The following is an 18,342-nucleotide window of genomic DNA, read 5'->3' on the forward strand; positions in this document are numbered from 1 at the left end:
TGGCATAGGACTCCCCAGCCTTCCCATAGAATTCTAGCAAGGCACTGGGGGTGGGGGCGGGAGGGGGGGGGGGGGAGGGGGGATGTTCGGGCGGGACCTGAGCACAACGCCGCGTCAGGAAGCAGTAAATCCGACGGTGGCGTGAATAATTTTTTCTTTTTCTCTCCTTCATGAAGGATTCTAGTGAGGGTGAGACTGTTTGGGTGTGTCTTGGGGTGACGGGTCTCTTTTTGCGAGGGTCTTGGGGTGGCGAATCTCTTTTTGGTGGGTCTTGGGGTGACGGAACTGTTTTTGGTGGGTCTTCGGGTGATGGGGCTGTTTCTTGGGGTGACGGGTCTGTTTTGGGTCGGTGTCGGGATGCTGGGGATATTTCGGGCAAGTAGTGAGGTGACGGGTCTGTTTTGGGTGGGTTTTTTTTTTTTTTTGGGGGGGGGGTCTAGGGAGGGCTGTCTGGGTGGGTCTGGGTACTGGTCTTTTTTGGCGGGTCTGAGAGAGGGACTAATTTTTGGGTGGAAGTTGGGGTAATGGAACTGTTTTGGGGTGTGTCTTGGGGTGACGGAGCTGTTTTGTGTGTCTTAGGGTGACGGGTCTCAGTTTGGGTGGGTCTTGGGGTGACGGAGCTGTTTCATGTTTTTTGGGGTGACGGGTCTCATTTTGGGTGGGTCTTGTGGCGAGTCTACGGGGGAAGTTGTCTGGGCGGGTTTGATCTCTCCCCCGCGGCAGGAGTTTCAGGGCGGCGTGTGGCTGGGTGACTCACGGTGACCTTGACCCGTGCCTGACCCGAGCCCAGAAAGGGAGGTGTTTCCGGCTTGCGATCCAGTCCACGTTCCCGCCGCGCCGTGGAGGGCCAAGTATGGTCCTGAGTCGTGTTCCATCCCTCAGGCGTGTCGAAGTGAGCCCACACCTGCTTGTTTTATCGTATCATACTGGTCGGCGAGGTGGGTTTTAAGTGGATTTCCAGGATCTCTGTTGCACTTGTTTTGTAGTTCCTGTAGGTGCGCTAAAGTGGTCCCGCGTGTCTTCTTTTTTTTATTTTCTATTCTTTGTTATTCATTTTTTATCATCCTGGTCGGTGAGGTAAGTCTAAACACATCTCCCAAACCTCTAGTGCACCTGTTTGCTAGCTGCTGTAGGTGTGATTAAGTGACTCTGCGTGTCTTCTTCATCCTGCCGACTCATGTAGTGATGGCTGAGTCAAGTTCGTAGTAAGCTTATATAAATTTTCAATGTCACTGACGCACCTGTTGACTGCTTGGGTTGGGCCTCCAAGGACACGGCAACGACGGTCATGGCGCCGGCGGTGACCTTGCACGGACGGCGCCACTGGGACACAGACGACGATGAGTAAGGGAAAAAGGCTAAACTTATACATGTTAAAAGAAGGGTTTGTTATCATGTGGATTTGTCCCTGGATACTAATGGATACAGGAGGCGTCGGAACGTCCTGCGGCGACTCGAAAAACTAACGCTCCCCCTTGAGGATACTAGAGAAGACTGTTCGTGTGTTGGCTGTTTACGCGATGGATTCAACACAAGGAAAACTAAAGAAAGTTGTAAATGGAGCAAAGCTTTCAGACTTCGGTGAAAGCGACGTGAAGGAACGAGAGTTATTGTGAAGGTGGAAGTGGCGGAGGGGAGGGGAGAGGGGGGAGGGGGGGAGGGGGGCGTCTAGTACTTGGCCTGGTGCACCACCGCCTCCAGCCGCTTGCGAACACTCTCCCGGTCCGCGATGCTGTACGGCTTCTTGGTGTGCGGACGCCCCCCGCTCGACCCCTCCGGCTTTTTGTCGTCAACCAACTTATTTTTGATGGCCTCGATTAGTCTGTTCAGGATGGCCGAGTCCTCCGTGTCGCCGGCGGAGAAGGGCCTCGGGGACAGGGTGGGGGTCGGGGAGGGGCGGGCGGCAAGAGCAGGCGAAGGGGGCGGGTGTCCTCTCGGCGGCGGCGACGAGGCGGCAGTGGTCCGTCGTGGAGTCGTTTCTGGTCGTGCGGGGCGGTGGGTAGTCGAGGGGCGTCTCTGCGAGGGCCGGGGTCGGTAGCTTGGGCGTGGCGTCCTTACGGGTGTGTTGGTGTGAGAGGGTCCGGGACGCGAATGTGTGGGCGTGGGGCGTGGGTGCGCAGGGTAGGGGCGTGTCGGCGTGGGTGTAGGGCGGGCGCGCGGGCGTGTGGGCGTGGGTGTGGGCACGACAAAGTTATTGGAAGTGCCGTGGCCGCCAAGGGACGACCCCAACTCAGGGCGGGCGTCATCCTTTGAGCCTTTGTGGTGCTTCCAGTTCTCGCCGCGTCGTAGGCCATCAAGGACGGACTGGCCGACCTCGGGGGCGGAGCGGATGGGCCCCACGGACTGCCGCAGCGCCTCGAAGCTCGGGTGTTGGTCGTAGGAGATGCTGGCCGTGTAGCCGTTGCCGTCGGCCCTGTAGGTCACCGTCTGGAGTCTGTTGTCGGGGAGAGCCACGCGGAAGCGGCCCCGAGTCTCCTGCCCCAGACGCGCCTCCTCCCGGTCATAGAAGTTCTTGTACTCAGGGGCGTCGACGGCGTAGGCGAAGGAGTAGGAGCCCTGCAGGTAGGGAGAGAGGAGGGGGTTAGGGGGGGCGGGGTAGGGGGCGTCAAAGACCTAGAAATGGGGAGTAGAGGAAAACGTGATGGAAATGGAAGGAGGAGGAAGGGACATGAGGAAAATTTTGGTGGTGGTGGTGTTTGTGTTGTTGTTGTTGTTGGTGGTGGTGGTGGTGGGAATGATAAGTTAATGTCTATTTTAAACGTTCAACAAAGATGGTTATTTACATTGATGATTCTCTCTCTCTCTCTCTCTCTCTCTCTCTCTCTCTCTCTCTCTCTCTCTCTCTCTCTCTCTCTCTCTCTCATCATACCGCATGCCACCACCGCCTCACCACCTGTCAAATTACCCCTCAACAACAACAGAGAAAACGGGACGAAGAAAACGGTATCAAGGTTCGGTACTTTCTCCTCGCACTTTCCTCCTCAACACCATAATTACCTGTCTTCTCTCTCATCTCTACCCCGAGGCACGACACTCTTCCTTCCTCCTGCGGGCGCTGTTAGTCTTGAAATACGTCTTTTGCGTCTTGACCTGAATTCTGCGTTTTTATAGCAATAACCTCATGTGACACGTGTTTTTAGTCTCGGGAAATATTAGTGGATAGAGAAGCGAAAATACACGTGTCACTATTAATAGAAAACTGACTAAAAACATATTTGATGCTTCGGAATTTTAGCACCGAGGGAGAGAGATTTTGTCACGGCTTTTATTTATGAAGGAGCCGCGTGGTTGAGGCTCATATTCCGTGTCCTATATTAGTCTGCTTTCTGTCTGTTTTCTATATTAATAACCTGATGTATGTTCTAAGCTATATCAATAACCTTGTGTCTGTGTTCTGTTCTATGTATACTAACCAAATGTCTGTGTTTTTTTCTATATTAACTAACCAAATGTCTTTTTCTTCTATATATACTAATCTGATGTCTGTGTTTTATCTATATTATTAACTTGATGTCTGTTTTTTTCTATATTAATAATCTCATGTCTGTGTTTTATCTATATTATTAACTTATGTCTGTTTTCTTCTATATTAATAACCTCATATTTTTTTTTTGTATATCAATACCCAGATGTCTATGTTCTTATCTATATCAGTATCCAATGGTCAGTAATTTAGTGATATGTAATAATTAATGATGGAAGTCAGAGTTGATTTTATTTTGCTCCTAATCGACTGAAAACAAATGTGAAGGTTATTACGTATAGGCAGATAAAAGGAAAAGTTGTTATTCTCCTGGTTACCCGTCAGCAAGTCGTGATATGTGAGTTTGCTTTTACTAATCATCCCTTTTATACGCCACAAAGATATCACTGGTCAGCTTTTTATGAGTCATGGCACGTTATTTATTTTTTTATTTTTTACAAAGGCCAAAACGGAGGTCAATTTGCTTTTACTAACCATCCCTTTTATACGCCACAAAGATATTACTGGTTAGCCTTTTATGAGTCATGGCACTTTTTTTTTTTCAATAAAGGAGACGGCTCAAAGGCAACAAAAATAGTGTAGAAAAAAAAAAGCCGCTCCCATAATAGGCAAAAGTATAGAGTGGCCAAACGGAGGTCAATTTGCTTTTACTAATCATCCCATTTATACGCCACAAAGACATTACTGGCGAGCTTTTTATGAGTCATGGCACGAGAATCTTTTTTTTTACAACAAAGGACACGGCTCAAGGGCAACAAAAAGAGTGTAGAATAAAAAAAAAGCCCGCTACTCGCCGCTCCCATAATAGGCAAAAGTACAGTGGCCAAAACGGACGTCAATTTCGGGTGGAGAGGTGTCTTGATACACTATTCTTCTAACGATATATATTTTCTGAGCCTCACACTCACCGCACCTTTGTCAACGTCACAAGAACTCTCATTACGAACCACCAGGTATTATTCTGCTCAGCTTTCTATGTGTAATGACGCGTGTATGTGTAAAAATATGACCCTCAACCACGCGGCCCCTTCATAAATAAAAGCCGTGACGAAATCTCTCTCCCTCGGTGCTAAAATTCCGAAGCATCAAATGTGTTTTTAGTCAGTTTTCTATAAGTAGTGACACGTGTATTTTTTGCTTCTCTATCCACTAATAGTTCCCGAGACTGAAAACACGTGGCCCCTTCTAATAAAAAATAGCGACAAAAGCTTTCTGTTCGTTGCTAAAATTCAGAGTCATCAAATATGTTTCTGATTGGCTTTTCACATGCAGGTAATAACGCATTTCTTTCTCTGTTCACTAATATTTTATGAGGCTCCAACTCACGGCCCCTTCATATAAAACCCGCAACCAAATCTCTCTTGTTGCTAAAATTCTAAACCACCAAATAACTTTCTAACAAACTTTCTATGATTAGGAACACACGTATTATTGTTTCTTGATCCACTAATATTTCCTGAAACTCTTGACCCCTTCATATGAATACCACAACAAAATTTACCTCTTTCGTTGATAAAACTCCGAAGAATCCAAGACGTTTCTTATCAGGTTTCTACAAGTGGTCACTCATTTCTTCTTTCTTTATAGGAGCAATGATTAGAGGGCTTTTTTATTTGCTTATTTTTGCCCTTGACCTGCATCCTTTCCTATAAAAACATGATAAGTATGCTCCCAACTTCGCCTTTCTATATAGTAACACGTGTATTTATGTTCCTGTATCTATTAATATTTTCTGAGCCTGCAACACACGACCCCTTCATATAAAAACCGACATCAAATCTTTCTCACGCTACAATTACAGCATCCAACACTGGTCAACTTTCTATAAATGGTGGCGCGTGAGTTCTTTCCTATATCTTCTAATGTTTATCGACCCTTAAAACACACGACCCCTTCATATAAAAACCGACATCAAATCTTTCTCACGCTACAATTACAGCATCCAACACCGGTCAACTTTCTATAAATGGTGGCGCGTGAGTTCTTTCCTATATCTTCTAATGTTTATCGACCCTTAAAACACACGACCCCTTCATATAAAAACCGACATCAAATCTTTCTCAGGCTACAATTACTGCATCCAACACGACTCTGGTCAACTCTCTATAAATGGTGGCGCGTGAGTTCATTCCTATATCTTCTAATGTTTATCGACCCTTAAAACTCACGGCCCTTTCACATAAAACCCGAGACCTAATCATTCTTTCTCACGCTACAATTACGGCACCCAACACGTCATTGGTCAACTTTCTATAAATGGTGGCGCGTGAGTTCGTTCCTGTCTCCGCTAATGTTTTATGGGACTCCAACAGGAACTTTCTCGTTGACGAAGCCACCGACCGCAGACTTGAAGGGTGTGGCGGGAATTTTCTACCACCACAAATAACACCACAACCACCACCACTGCCGGCATGTACCACTCGCCACGCCCTTGGTAATAGCTCTTTGCCTTGGTCAGTCTCGGCACTCACTGGGGCGTGCGGGGGAGGGAAGGAAGGTCTCGGTGGGTGCCTTGTGTTTGTGACGAGAGTAAACGATGCGGAGGAAAGTGTGTCTTGTGAAGAATGTGTGAAGGCCTCAAATATCTTTCCAGCATTGTGGCTTTACGCAGGTCACTCTATAGACAGCAATCAACTTCTGTAACTATATTCTGACGTAGAGGAAGAAACACAGCTAAGCAAGGGGCGGAGTATCCAGTGAAGGCCTCAAATATATTTCCAGCATTGTGGCTTTACGCAGGTCACGCTATAGACAGCAATCAACTTCTGTAACTATATTCTGACGTAGAGGAAGAAACACAGCTAAGCAAGGGGCGGTGCATCTAGTGTAAGGCCTCAAATTTAACCTTTCCAGAATTTAGACTTAAAGCATGTCACTCGAGATGGTGATTGAATTTATCTGTATATCCTATTGATGCATTCTGCAGCAGGTGAATACACAAAGCGATGCAAGGGACAGTGTACGTAAAGGGCAGAAATAAAACATTCGTATCTTTCCATCTCGCTGTGACTAGACTTATGCCACTCAAGATGTCCTCCCTCAAGCTGCCTTACGCATACCACTACCGAGGCAGGGGAAGGTGTGTCTGTCTCTTGAAGGGGAACGTGAAGGCCGATGACAAGGGAAAACATGAGGAGGAGAGAAGAGGAGAGCCAGAGGGTGGGAGGGAGAGGTAAACATATGCAACAAACAAGGACAGGGACGCGGGGTGCAGGAATGCCTCGATGATGACGATGATGAGGAAGAGGAGAAGGAAGAGAGATAAAAGAAATATATTACAGACGAAATTGATGTAATGTTCGTTAATAGCAGTAATTAAGAGAGAGACATGGAGCTGACTCATACGCTGTTAATAATAATGACTAAAGAAGACACTGATAAGATGGGGCTATGCAGTAACTTAATAAAAATGTTAGTTATGCACATTTGTTATTCTGAATGGAAAGCTAGAAAGGAAAAAAAAGGGAAAGGAAAAAAAAGGAAAAGTTTGGGAAGTGGAATAACGACCATTAGAGAACGCCTCCTCCTCCTCCTCCTCCTCCTCCTCCTCCTCCTCCTCCTCCTCCTCTTCCTCTTTTTTTTCCCGGACAACCTAAGAACCCCACCAAAAAAAAAAGGGGGGGGGGGAGGGAAGAGGAGGAAGGAAGCGTAACAACAACCATTGCCGATCAACTCCTCCTCCTCCTCTTCCTCTTTTTTTTCCGAACGACGTAAGACCTTACAAAAAAAGAGGAAGAGGAGGAAGGAAGAGTGACAACGACCGCCGATCAACGCCTCTTCCTCCTCCTCCTCCTCCCCAACCCCATCCCCCCGTCAAGGTCGTGGGGGGATGGGGAGGGGAGGGGACCAGCAAGCGCCCTGAGTCACGGTCCCTAATGCCTCATCGCGTCATCTAATCGCCTTCCGAGCCCCGAAGAGTATAGAGGAAGGGATTCGAACGCTGACTCACCACTTTGTACTTCGTATGACTGAAGACTGTATGGAATCAAAGAAGAGTTACCGCCTATACTTCGATTCCATATATTTTTTTTTTACGGCACGGGAGGCATTTCAAGGGCAAAAAAACAAAACAAAATGACCCCCAATAATGCCCGAAAAGTGTATAGAAGTTACCGTGAAGTATAAGAGATGCAAATATAACGCCGACCTTTTTTTTCAGGAATAAAGAGAAGTAAAAAAACTGCGTAGGAAACAAAATTCTTACTCATTGCTTAATTTATCTTTTTTATCTTATCCGTTTTCACCCACGTATCGCTTTAAAATAGTTGCATACTCATTACAGTGAAAAGCAAATATGGATATGATAAAAAAAAAAACACGTAAAAAACAAAATTCCGACACGTTGTTTTTAATTCATCTTTACCTCCTTGCCCGTACAAATTAACCCCTTGACCATCACTCTTAAAAGCAAAAAGGGATATTATTAGACAAAAAAATACTTACGCAAGAAAAAAAAAACATTGGTAATTTATATACTTATTCCGTTGTCATTTACGTATAGCCACAAAATAGTTCCTTATCCATCACTGTGAAAAGCAGAAAAAAAATATACTGGAAAAGATAAAAATGAGCATGAAACTAAATTCCCACATAATGCAGAGATATTTTTCCCTCTTTGTTCGTTGTCATCTGCGTATAGTTACAAGGTGTAAAAACGAAAGAAAAAGAACAAATGAAAAGTCTGTGTATTGACCAAAATTCCCACACTGCATATTTATTTTTACTTCTTTCGTCCGTTTTAATTTCCGTACGGTTACAAAATAATTATTTGATCATCACTCTGAGAAGAAAAAAAAAAGAAACTATATAAAATTACAAAAGAAAACGATTGCGTAAAAAAATTTCTCACACACTTCATATATATATTTTTATCTCTTTGTTCGTTTTCTATTCCGTATAGTTGCAAAATAATTACTCGATCATCACTGAAAAAGAAAAAAAGAAAAAAAATACCTAATTGACAATAAAATGCGTAAAAAACAAAATTATCAATCCCTGCATATTTATTTTTACCTTCTTGATCGTTTACACCTGCGTATGAATGCTACCTGACCCGTAAAGAGAGAGAGAGAGAGAGAGAGAGAGAGAGAGAGAGAGAGAGAGAGAGAACCTAAGAAAAACGCCCCATACAGGTTTTTATTCTCTCTCTTCTTGCTTTTATCATCTTTATTACCACGTGCGTATTTTATTGAGCTTCTTTTTACTGGTTCTTTATTAGTGTTTCCTTTTTCTTTTCTTTTTTTTACTTGTAGCAGCTATGTTCCTTTATGTTGTTGTTTTGGTGGTGGTGGTGGTAGTAGTAGTAGTAGTAGTAGTAGTAGTAGTAGTAGTAGTAGTAGTAGTAGCAGTAGTAGTAGTAGCAGTTGTTGTTGTTGTTGTTGTTTTGAGAGAGAGAGAGAGAGAGAGAGAGAGAGAGAGAGAGAGAGAGAGAGAGAGAGAGAGAGAGAGAGAGAGAGAAAAGAAAGAGAGAGTAAAGAAAGAGAAAAGAGAAAGAAGTGTCCAGCTGTTGTGGGTAAAAGTATTGAATAGTTAACTGTCCAATGGAGAAAACCGGAAAAATCTCTCTCTCTCTCTCTCTCTCTCTCTCTCTCTCTCTCTCTCTCTCTCTCTCTCTCTCTCTCTCTGGCTTGCTCAATTTTTCCTCCTTTTTTTTCTTTTTCCTTTCTCTTCTTTATCCTCTTTCTTCTTTGTCTCTCTCTCTCTCTCTCTCTCTCTCTCTCTCTCTCTCTCTCTCTCTCTCTCTCTCTCTCTCTCTCTCTCTCTCTTAACCAACACTTTCATACAGCCAATAAACGTTCGAAGGGAAACTTATCAAACTGGACTGGACTGCCTCTCCTTTCGGCTTTCCCTCCCTTCTTTTTTTTACCTCTTAAACACAGATGCTAAAAAAAGGAACAAAAAGTAACGCCGAACTGCGCCAGATGGCAAGATGAAAGTTAGTGTGTTTGTGGAAATTCAGAGAGAAAACAGTGTGAGTGATAAGGGGAAGAAAAATTAATAAGACTGAATAGGAGGTGTTTAAGTGGTTGGGTGATTAATGTTAGTTGATTGCGGTGTTGTGTTGAGCCCGAATGTGTAGTTTAAGTGGAAAATAATTACGGAAGGTGGAGACTGTGCAGTAGAGTTAATGCCTAGAGGAGGAGAATGATGATGATGATGATGATGATGAGGAGGAGGAGGAGGAAAATGATACTGAAAATAGAAAAAGGAAGAACAGGAAAATTAAAAGAAAGAAAAAAATGAGAACGAAGAGAAAGAAAATTAGGAGGAAGAGGAAGAAAATAGAAAAAAACCCAGGAAAATTAAGTGAGAGAAAAAGTGAAAACGAAAAAAAAAATTAGGAGGAAGAAAATGACAATGAAAATCAAATGAAAAGAAAGAACAGGAAAACAAAGAGAAAGAAAAAGTACAAACGGAAAGAAGAAAGAAAATGAGGAGCAAGAAGACGAGAAAGACCGAAGCAAAAAAAAAAGAGAAAGAGGAAACAGAGGAAACAAAAAAATGAATAGAAAAAAAGATGAAAAAAGATGAAAAGAGGAAAAGTAAAATAAGAAAAAGTAGAGGAGAAATGAAAATGAATGAAGAAAAGGAAGAAAAACAAGCAAAAATCCCACACGGACGAAGAAAAGGAAAAAGGGGAGACAAAAAAAATATCACACGGAAGAAGAAAAGGAGAAAGGGGAGACGGAAAAAAAATCTCACATGGAAGAAAATGGGAAAGGGGAGACGAAAAACAAAACAAAACAAGAAGCAATTGCGTATAAACCGAAATACTTCAAAGGTAGGAAAAAGAAAGACCCGTCATCTACCTGTCTGTCCCGCCCCCAGGTGAGCGCGTTACCTGCCGATGCAATACCTGGGGAAATGTTGCCTGGAGGAGCAAGAGGGAGGCGCAAAACACGCCCTTCACTCGTCTATTTGTGTTGCGCTGAGCTGTTGTGTTGCGTCGGGTTGTTATTATATATATTTTTTTATGTGACCCGCACTGGTTCTCTCTGTCTGTCTGTATGGCTGGCTGGTTCTCTCTCTCTCTCTCTCTCTCTCTCTCTCTCTCTTCGTACTTTTTTTTCAGGATCTTTATGACTATTTTGGCTGTGTATTGCTATCTACTTTTACTTTTACTACTACTACTATTTTTGCTACTACTACTACTACTACTACTACTACTGCAATACGTGGCTCGCTATAAGGGATTTGAAAGCTGAATACCTATAGTCTTTTCAGCGTAAAGATCCTTAGAATAGGTATGTAAAAGAGATACCAGGAATTGGCTTATCAAGAAGGAAGTGATTTAAGCAAGAAAAAGAAAGTGGGAAGATTGGTATTTCTTTCTTTTTTCTTCCTTCCCTTTATTTACAACTTTCTTTCTTTTTTCATTCTTTCTTTCGTTTTATCTCTCTTTCATGAAACCTAAGGACGTAATTTAAGCTAGAAAAAGAAAGTGGGAAGATTGGTATTTCTTTCTTCCTTTCTTTTTTCCCTTCATTTACAACTGATTTCTTTCTTTTTTTCATTCTTTCTTTCTTTCTTTCTCTTTCATGAAACCTAACTACGTAATTTAAGCTAGAAAAAGAAAGTGGGAAGATTGGTATATATTTCTTTCTTCCTTTCTTTCTTCCCTTCATTTACAACTGATTTCTTTCTTTTTTCTTTCTTTCTTTCCTTTTTCTCTCTCATGAAACCTAAAACAGACAGGTAAACAGGAAGTCAGACGAACCGGAACACTCACTCAGGCAAATAATATGACCACAATAAAACCTTTTCGCGACGGTAAAACGATTGTCATAGAAAATGGGAAGACAGGTACGACTTAATCAAATGAGGTAAGACAGACAAACAAGTAGACAGACACACAGACACTCTCTTTGCTTATTTTCCTTCTTCTCTTAATCTTCTTTTTTTTCCCTCGTTCTCTTTTTTCTTCCCTCTCTCCATCTCTCCTTTCGACGTAGTGCTATTTATTCCTTCTCTCATCTTCTCTTCGTCATTTCTCCTTTTAATTCTAAGTCCTTATCTTCTTCCCGACTCTACGTTTCTTTTTTTATCTTCTCGGTTTATCTTTACAATTTAAATCTTTTCTTATCTCGCATACACAGACATCACATAAGTCCTACTCTTCCTTCTCTCATCTTCCTCTCTTCGTCATTTCTCTTCTCCCTTTCATTCTAAGTCCTTATCTTCTTCCCGACTCTACGTTTCTTTTTATCTTCTCGGTTTATCTTAACATCCTCTCTTGCCTCACATACACAGACATCACAGAAGCTACGGACCGAAAAATCCACTTAGGCAAATATGACCAGTTTTTGACCACACAATAAAAAGATTCCGCCGCGGTAAAACAATTGTCTGGGCTCGTTGGCGGCGTCGATGGCTGCTCATTCCAACGTTGCCAGATTGTCGTACTCTGCCTTTTATATTCGCCTATTTCAGACTAAAAAACAGTCGCACCTATGAAAATAACGATACCCATTTCTATTTATTGCTGAACATGTTTATTGTTGAGGTTTTTTATGATCGTTATGTGTTAGAAATAGGAAAATCCAGTGTGGTGCAACGTTGCCAGATTATCGTATTCACCACTTCGTCTTTATTACTTTTAAGCCTCAAACTCTCGTACCTACACAAATAACGATAGAAAATTGAAGTTAGCGTTAAAGCTCCTATTTGTTGATGTTTGTTTGTTTCTTTTTGCATTCGTTATCGGTCAGAAACTACGAAAATGCAATGCGGTGAGTACGATAACTTGGCAACGCTGGTGTGGTGAGTACGATAACTTGGCAACGCTGGTGTGGTGAGTACGATAACGTGGCATCCCTGGCTGGTTCGTCCCTCCCCGATACACTGAGGGACGACAATCACGAAGACTGACTCGACGCTCGCCCTAGACCGTTTTACCCGCCCATTGTCTCGTCACAAAGCAAATAGAGCAAGATGAAAGAATGCGCTAAAATAAAAAGTAATGTAAATGCAAAGCTGGATGATGGATGGAGAGAAAAGTAAATGGATTAATAGAGAGAAATAGATGGATATGAAGAGTATGTATATATGTATGTATGTATGTAAGTAGGGAGGTGGTAAATTTACAGAGCAAAACAAATAAGGATATGATGAAGTAAACATTAGATAGATACATAGGTAGGTAGAAAAATAAAGATAGATAGATAGGTAGATAGACAGATACATTGGTAAATAGATGGATAGAGTGTAAAAGAGAAAGTATACATTAGTGAAGTAAAGGAGAAGAGGAAAGGAAAGGTAGGAGGAGAAAAACGAAAGAGGGAAAAATGTTAGAAATTAAGAGAAAGAGAGGAACCGACATAAAAGACAAGAAAGGATGAAAAATATTAACTGAGAAGAGAAAAAAGCGATCGTAGAGACGGGAAGAAGAGACAAACCTAGAATGAAAAGGAGAAGAGATATGACGAAGAGAGAAGAAGAGAGAAAGGACAGATGGAGAGAGGGAAAGAAAAGAGAACGAAGGAAAGAAGGAAGATAAAAAGGAAAAGATTGAAGGAAATTATAAAAAAACATGTGGAAAGGACAGAAGAGAGAGAGAGAGAGAGAGAGAGAGAGAGAGAGAGAGAGAGAGAGAGAGAGAGAGAGAGAGAGAGAGAGGAAAGTAGGTAAAAGAGGCCAGGTAAATATGGATTACCTGTACTTAGTGTAGTCGTGCTTGTGTGTGTGTGTGTGTGTGTGTGTGTGTGTGTGTGTGTGTGAGTGTGTGTGTGTCTAACCTTCAGCGAGGTGATGATAACGGTGATGATAGTGACTTGTGGGTAATGATGAGTGTAGTAGTAGTAGTAGTAGTAGTAGTAGTAGTAGTAGTAGCGGTGGTAGGCAGAAATAAGATCGTTCCCATTTAAAAAAAAACTAGTAATAATTAAAATAAAAATAGAAAAAAGAAAATTAAACAAAGAGGGAAAATAAAGAAGAGAATATATGAAGAAAACGAAAAAAGAGAAGGAAAAAACAGAACAACTAATACGAGAACAAAGTCAAAAACAACACTTTACTGCAACACAAACAGGTAACAGAGGAGGACGTTAAATGAACGATGAAAATAAGTAGAAAAATAGACAATAAAAAGAGAGAAAAACATTAGCATTCAATATAAAGACGAATCCAAAAATAAAACTTCACTGCAACACAAACTGCTCAAAACACGCAACACAAACAGGTAGAAGGTGTGACATAAACGATAAAAATGTTAATAGATAAATAAGAAAAGAAGAAAACAAGGTAGCCACAGAAACAACCAAATCAACACCACTACTTCACCGCAACACCAACACAAACACACACACACACACACGTCGATGCAACACAAACACAGCTCAGCGCCAACACAAACATTCCGGAGTGGAGGGAGTGGAATAAGCGGAGTAGGTTTAGTTAACACCCACTTGTGCGGTCAGGAGTGGAGTGTGTGGAGGAATAAGAGAGAGAGAGAGAGAGAGAGAGAGAGAGAGAGAGAGAGAGAGAGAGAGAGAGAGAGAGAGAGAGAGAGAGAGAGAGAGAAGAGGGTGTTACACATGTTCTATTAAAGGTGTGTGTGTGTGTGTGTGTGTGTGTGTGTGTGTGTGTGTGTGTGTGTGTGTGTTTATTACTGCACCGTTTGAATGAGTTATTTTTTTTCTTCGCTTCTTCTTCTTCTTCTTCTTCTTCTCCTTCATTTCCTTCCTCTTCTTTTTTTAATTTTTCTTTTTCTTTTTCATTTCCTTCCTCTTTTTTTTATTTTCCTTCTTAATTTCCTTCCACTTTTTTTTCTTTTTCTTCTTCTTCTTCTTCTTCTTTGATTAGTTTCCTGTTATTATCGTGTTCGCGTGTTGTCTCATACCTGTTTCACTTTCTTGTGGTTTCCGATCTATATTTTGTTTCTGTTATCTTCCTATATATATTTTTTTTCACTATTTCGTCATGCGTATAATTTTCTTGTTTTTCTTCCTTGTTTTATTTTCTATTTCACATTTTTCTTTTTTTCCGCGTTTTTCGGTTATTCGTTCTTCCTTTCTTCCTTTCATTAATGGTCTTTTACTTGTTTTTATTTTATCTTTCTTCCTGTCATTCTTTCTTTTTTTTCTTTTAGTGTCTTCCTCTTTTCTTCTTCTTCCTTCTTTCTTTCAATGTCTTCTTCTTTTCTTCTTCTTTCTTCTTTCTTTCTTTCAATGTCTTCTTCTTTTCTTCTTCCTTCTTTCTTTCAATGTCTTCTTTTCTTCTTCCTTCTTTCTTTCAATGTCTTCTTCTTTTCTTCTTCTTTCTTCTTTCTTTCAATGTCGTCTTCTTTTCTTCTTCTTCCTTCTTTCTTTCTTTCAATGTCTTCTTTTCTTTTTCCTTCTTTCTTTCTTTCAATGTCTTTTTCTTTTCTTCTTCTTTCTTCTTTCTTTCAATGTCGTCTTCTTTTCTTCTTCTTCCTTCTTTCTTTCTTTCAATGTCTTCTTCTTTTCTTCTTCCTTTCTTTTTTCAATGTCTTCTTCTTTTCTTCTGCTTTCTTCCTTCTTTCTTTCTTTCATCGTCTTCTTCTTCTTCTTCTTCTTTTTCCATCCATTATTTTTCTTTTATGTGCAACTTTTCTCTCTTCATCATCATTATTTTTTACGATTGGTCTCTCATAACTTTGCCTTTCATTTCCTTCCTTCGCTTCCTGACTTTATTTGCGGAACAGAACAATGCAATACACAATGTCTTCTCTCTCTCTCTCTCTCTCTCTCTCTCTCTCTCTCTCTCTCTCTCTCTCTCTCTCTCTCTCTCTCTCTCTCTCTCTCTCTCTCTCTCTCTTTCTGTAAATTATCTTCCTTCTACACATTTATTTTCCTTTCTTCCACTTCCTTCCTTCCTCCTCCCTTCACTTCTTTTCCTTGCCTGATTTTATTCAAACTCATTCGCGTCAGTTTGAGTTACTCTCTTTTTGCCTAATGTTTTTTTTATTTATTTATTCCATCTTTTATTTATTCCTTTAAGTTATTTTTGTATGTTTTTGACAGTCTCGTCTTTCTCTTTTCTCTCCTCATCTCCCATTTTCTGACATTTCTTTATACCATTCATTCTCTTGCATTTATTAACCTTATTCTTTCTCGTCTATTATTCATTCACTTCAACTTCTTTTGATGTGTCTGTGTATTCTCCTCCCTCATTTATCTCTTCTTCCACTTTTTCTTATATTTTTTCACTCGCTTCCATTCTTTCATTCACTCCTGTCAATAAATCTCCTCTTCTTATGGATTTCCTTTCTGTATATTCGTCTTTTATTCATTCACTTCAACTTATTTTTATGAGTGTGTTTTCCTCTCCCTTTATTTTTCTCTTTTCTTCCATTTTTTTCTGATGTTTCTTCACACGCTTCCATTCTTCCATTTCTTTTGCGTCTATTAACCTTCTTTTCTTATGGATTTCCTTTCTACCTCCGCTTCTTCTTCATTCACTTAACCTCTATTTATATTCGAGCATTCTCCTCCCTTTATTCTTCTTCTTCTTTCCATTTTTTTTCACACGCTTTCAATCTTCCATACCCTTGTGCCTGTTAACCTTCTCTTCTTTTGGTTTCCTTTCTACATCGGCCTATTTTTCATACACTCAACCTCTATATATGTACATGTGTGTGTTTGTGTGTGTGTGTGTGCATTCTCTACGCCTCTCACTTTCCTTCCTTCGTGTTATTACCTCTTTCCACAATGCCATTCATCCCTTCACGCCTCACTAACACAATCCATCTCGCATCCATTCATACCTCAAGTCAACCTCTTTCCTCACTCCACTTTTACTTCCATTCGCCGCTCGTTTCACGCTCATACACACAAAGAAGGTGAGGAGGGATTGCAGTGACGTAGTGGCCTGCTTCCCTTCAGCCTCTTGCTCGTAAAGTCTTGTTCTATGTGTATGCAGGATTCCACAAAAGGACATTACATTATTTCAAACCTCTGCAGACTCGAGGGCTTGTAGTTACTCTCTGGCTTGTTTTCTCTCGGCCTCTTGCTAGTAAAGTGTTGTTCTACGTGAATTCAGGATTTCAGAATAGGACACTACATTGCTTTAAAACTGGGGAGGCGATGGCTGAATCGATAGCGTGACGGCGCCGCGTTCGGGATGACGCGAGTTCAATCCCCGACCGGTGCCACCAAGCTCGGATTTTTCAGCCGCCGCCGAGTGGCTTAAAACTACCCACATGCTGTCCAGAAGACCACCTATCAACCCGGACTCTAAATTCTAGGATTAAAGATGAGCTCCAGGAGAGCAGCATGAGCCAATGCAAGATGGCGCCACTATAAACACTTGCCTGCGCCAGAACGGGCTGGGCCGACCATCAGGCCTCACCGGGAAGAAGCCTACCGGCGCAATAGGCCACGACGTAAACAAAAAATAAATAATTAAATAAATAAATAAAATAATAAATAAAGGAGACTCGAGGGCTTGTAGTGACTCTGGCTTGTTTCCTCTCAGTCTCTTGCTAGTAAAGTCTTGTTCTTGTTTTCAGCCTCATCTCTGTTAAGGTTCTGTTGTATAAGCCTCTCTGACGTTGACTGAAGTGTGTGATCGTTGGTTTTTATATGGAGGGACAGGTCTGGATTAGTTTTCGTATCATATATTTTTTCTTTTCTGTTTTTCCTTTCAGTGTTTTTCGTTGTGTCATGTTTATCTTTGCCTTCCTCGCTTCCATGTATACAAGAATCCATACATGAACATAACATTATTTCAGACCTTTCGGAGGCTCAAGGGTTTTTTGTGACTGGCCTGTTTCCTCTCAGCCTCTTTCTAATAAAGCCATGTTCTCTGTGTATGCAAGACTCAACACACAAACTATTACTCCAGAGTTATTGTGGGAGGCTCGAGAGTTTGTTGTGACTTGCTTTGTAGTGGCGCTCGGCCTGTTTCCTCTGAGCCAGTTGTTATATAGTAAAGTCTTGTTCTCTGTGTATGCAAGACTCCACACACGACCATGTTACTCCAGACTTATTATGGGAGGCTCGAAGGTTTGTTGTGTCTCATGCTTTGTAGTGACGCTCGGCCTGTTTCCTCTGAGCCAGTTGTTATATAGTAAAGTCTTGTTCTCTGTGTATACAAGACTCCACACACATATTATTACTCCAGACTTATTATGGGAGGCTCGAGGGATTGTTGTGAGTGGCCTGTTTCCTTGGAGTCGTTTGTTAATGAAATCATGTTCTCTGGGTGTGGCCGAGTGGTCAGCGTGCGGGCGTGGTAGGCCTGAGGAGCTAGGTTCGAGCCCCGCCAAGGACGCTGACAAATTTCAACCATCACCGAGTGGAGGAAGGCTACCCACATGCTGCCCAGATCATCAGTCAACCCTTCGTTCAAGTGGAGCACCGGGGGGCAGCATGGGCCAAGCAAGGGTCATACATCACGGCAGCCACTATAAATTAAATTCGCCTGCGCCACTACCGGGCTGGGGTCGTCCAAGAGGCCCCTCAAGACAGCCTACCAGCGCTACAGGCACCACCGAAAAAAGGAAAACAAACACCAATTCAAATACCAAACACCAACACTGATATTTATACTAATGCTGAACTATAGTCTTCCAAATATGTCGAGGCCGGTCTGGCGAAGGCTCCCGCGGGTCCTTTCCTCCCCTCTGCTCTGCCACACAGTCCCAACACCTATCTCTTCCTCTCATATGTAAGCTATAGGTAACATATGAGAGGAAAAAATAGGTGTTGGAACTGTGGCAGAGCAGAGGGGAGAAATGGACCAGCGGGAGCCAACGCCAAAACGGCCTCATTTTGGTTTCATTATATAAGCGATACAAATTATAAATAACAGTGCAACTCATAAAATAATACAAACTACACACGAACACATTACTCCACTTATTGGGAGCCTCCAGGGTTTGTAATGACTCTGGCCTG

General features: G+C 42.0%; 1 protein-coding gene across 3 annotated transcripts in view; it reads right to left on the reverse strand.

Moving 5' to 3' along the window:
- Positions 1–540: 540 nt before the first annotated feature.
- The window catches only part of LOC126984032 (nascent polypeptide-associated complex subunit alpha, muscle-specific form-like), an 86,594-nt gene continuing 68,792 nt past the window's right edge, over positions 541–18,342 (reverse strand). For all 3 annotated transcript variants that reach the window (XM_050837391.1, XM_050837392.1, XM_050837390.1), the window contains exon 3: positions 541–2,556. In XM_050837391.1, the coding sequence (XP_050693348.1) occupies positions 1,669–2,556 (888 nt within the window). In that variant the 3' untranslated portion in view covers positions 541–1,668. The remainder of the gene's footprint in view (positions 2,557–18,342) is intronic.

The sequence above is a fragment of the Eriocheir sinensis genome, chromosome 55, assembly GCF_024679095.1.
Source record: "Eriocheir sinensis breed Jianghai 21 chromosome 55, ASM2467909v1, whole genome shotgun sequence".
NCBI lineage: Eukaryota > Metazoa > Arthropoda > Malacostraca > Decapoda > Varunidae > Eriocheir > Eriocheir sinensis.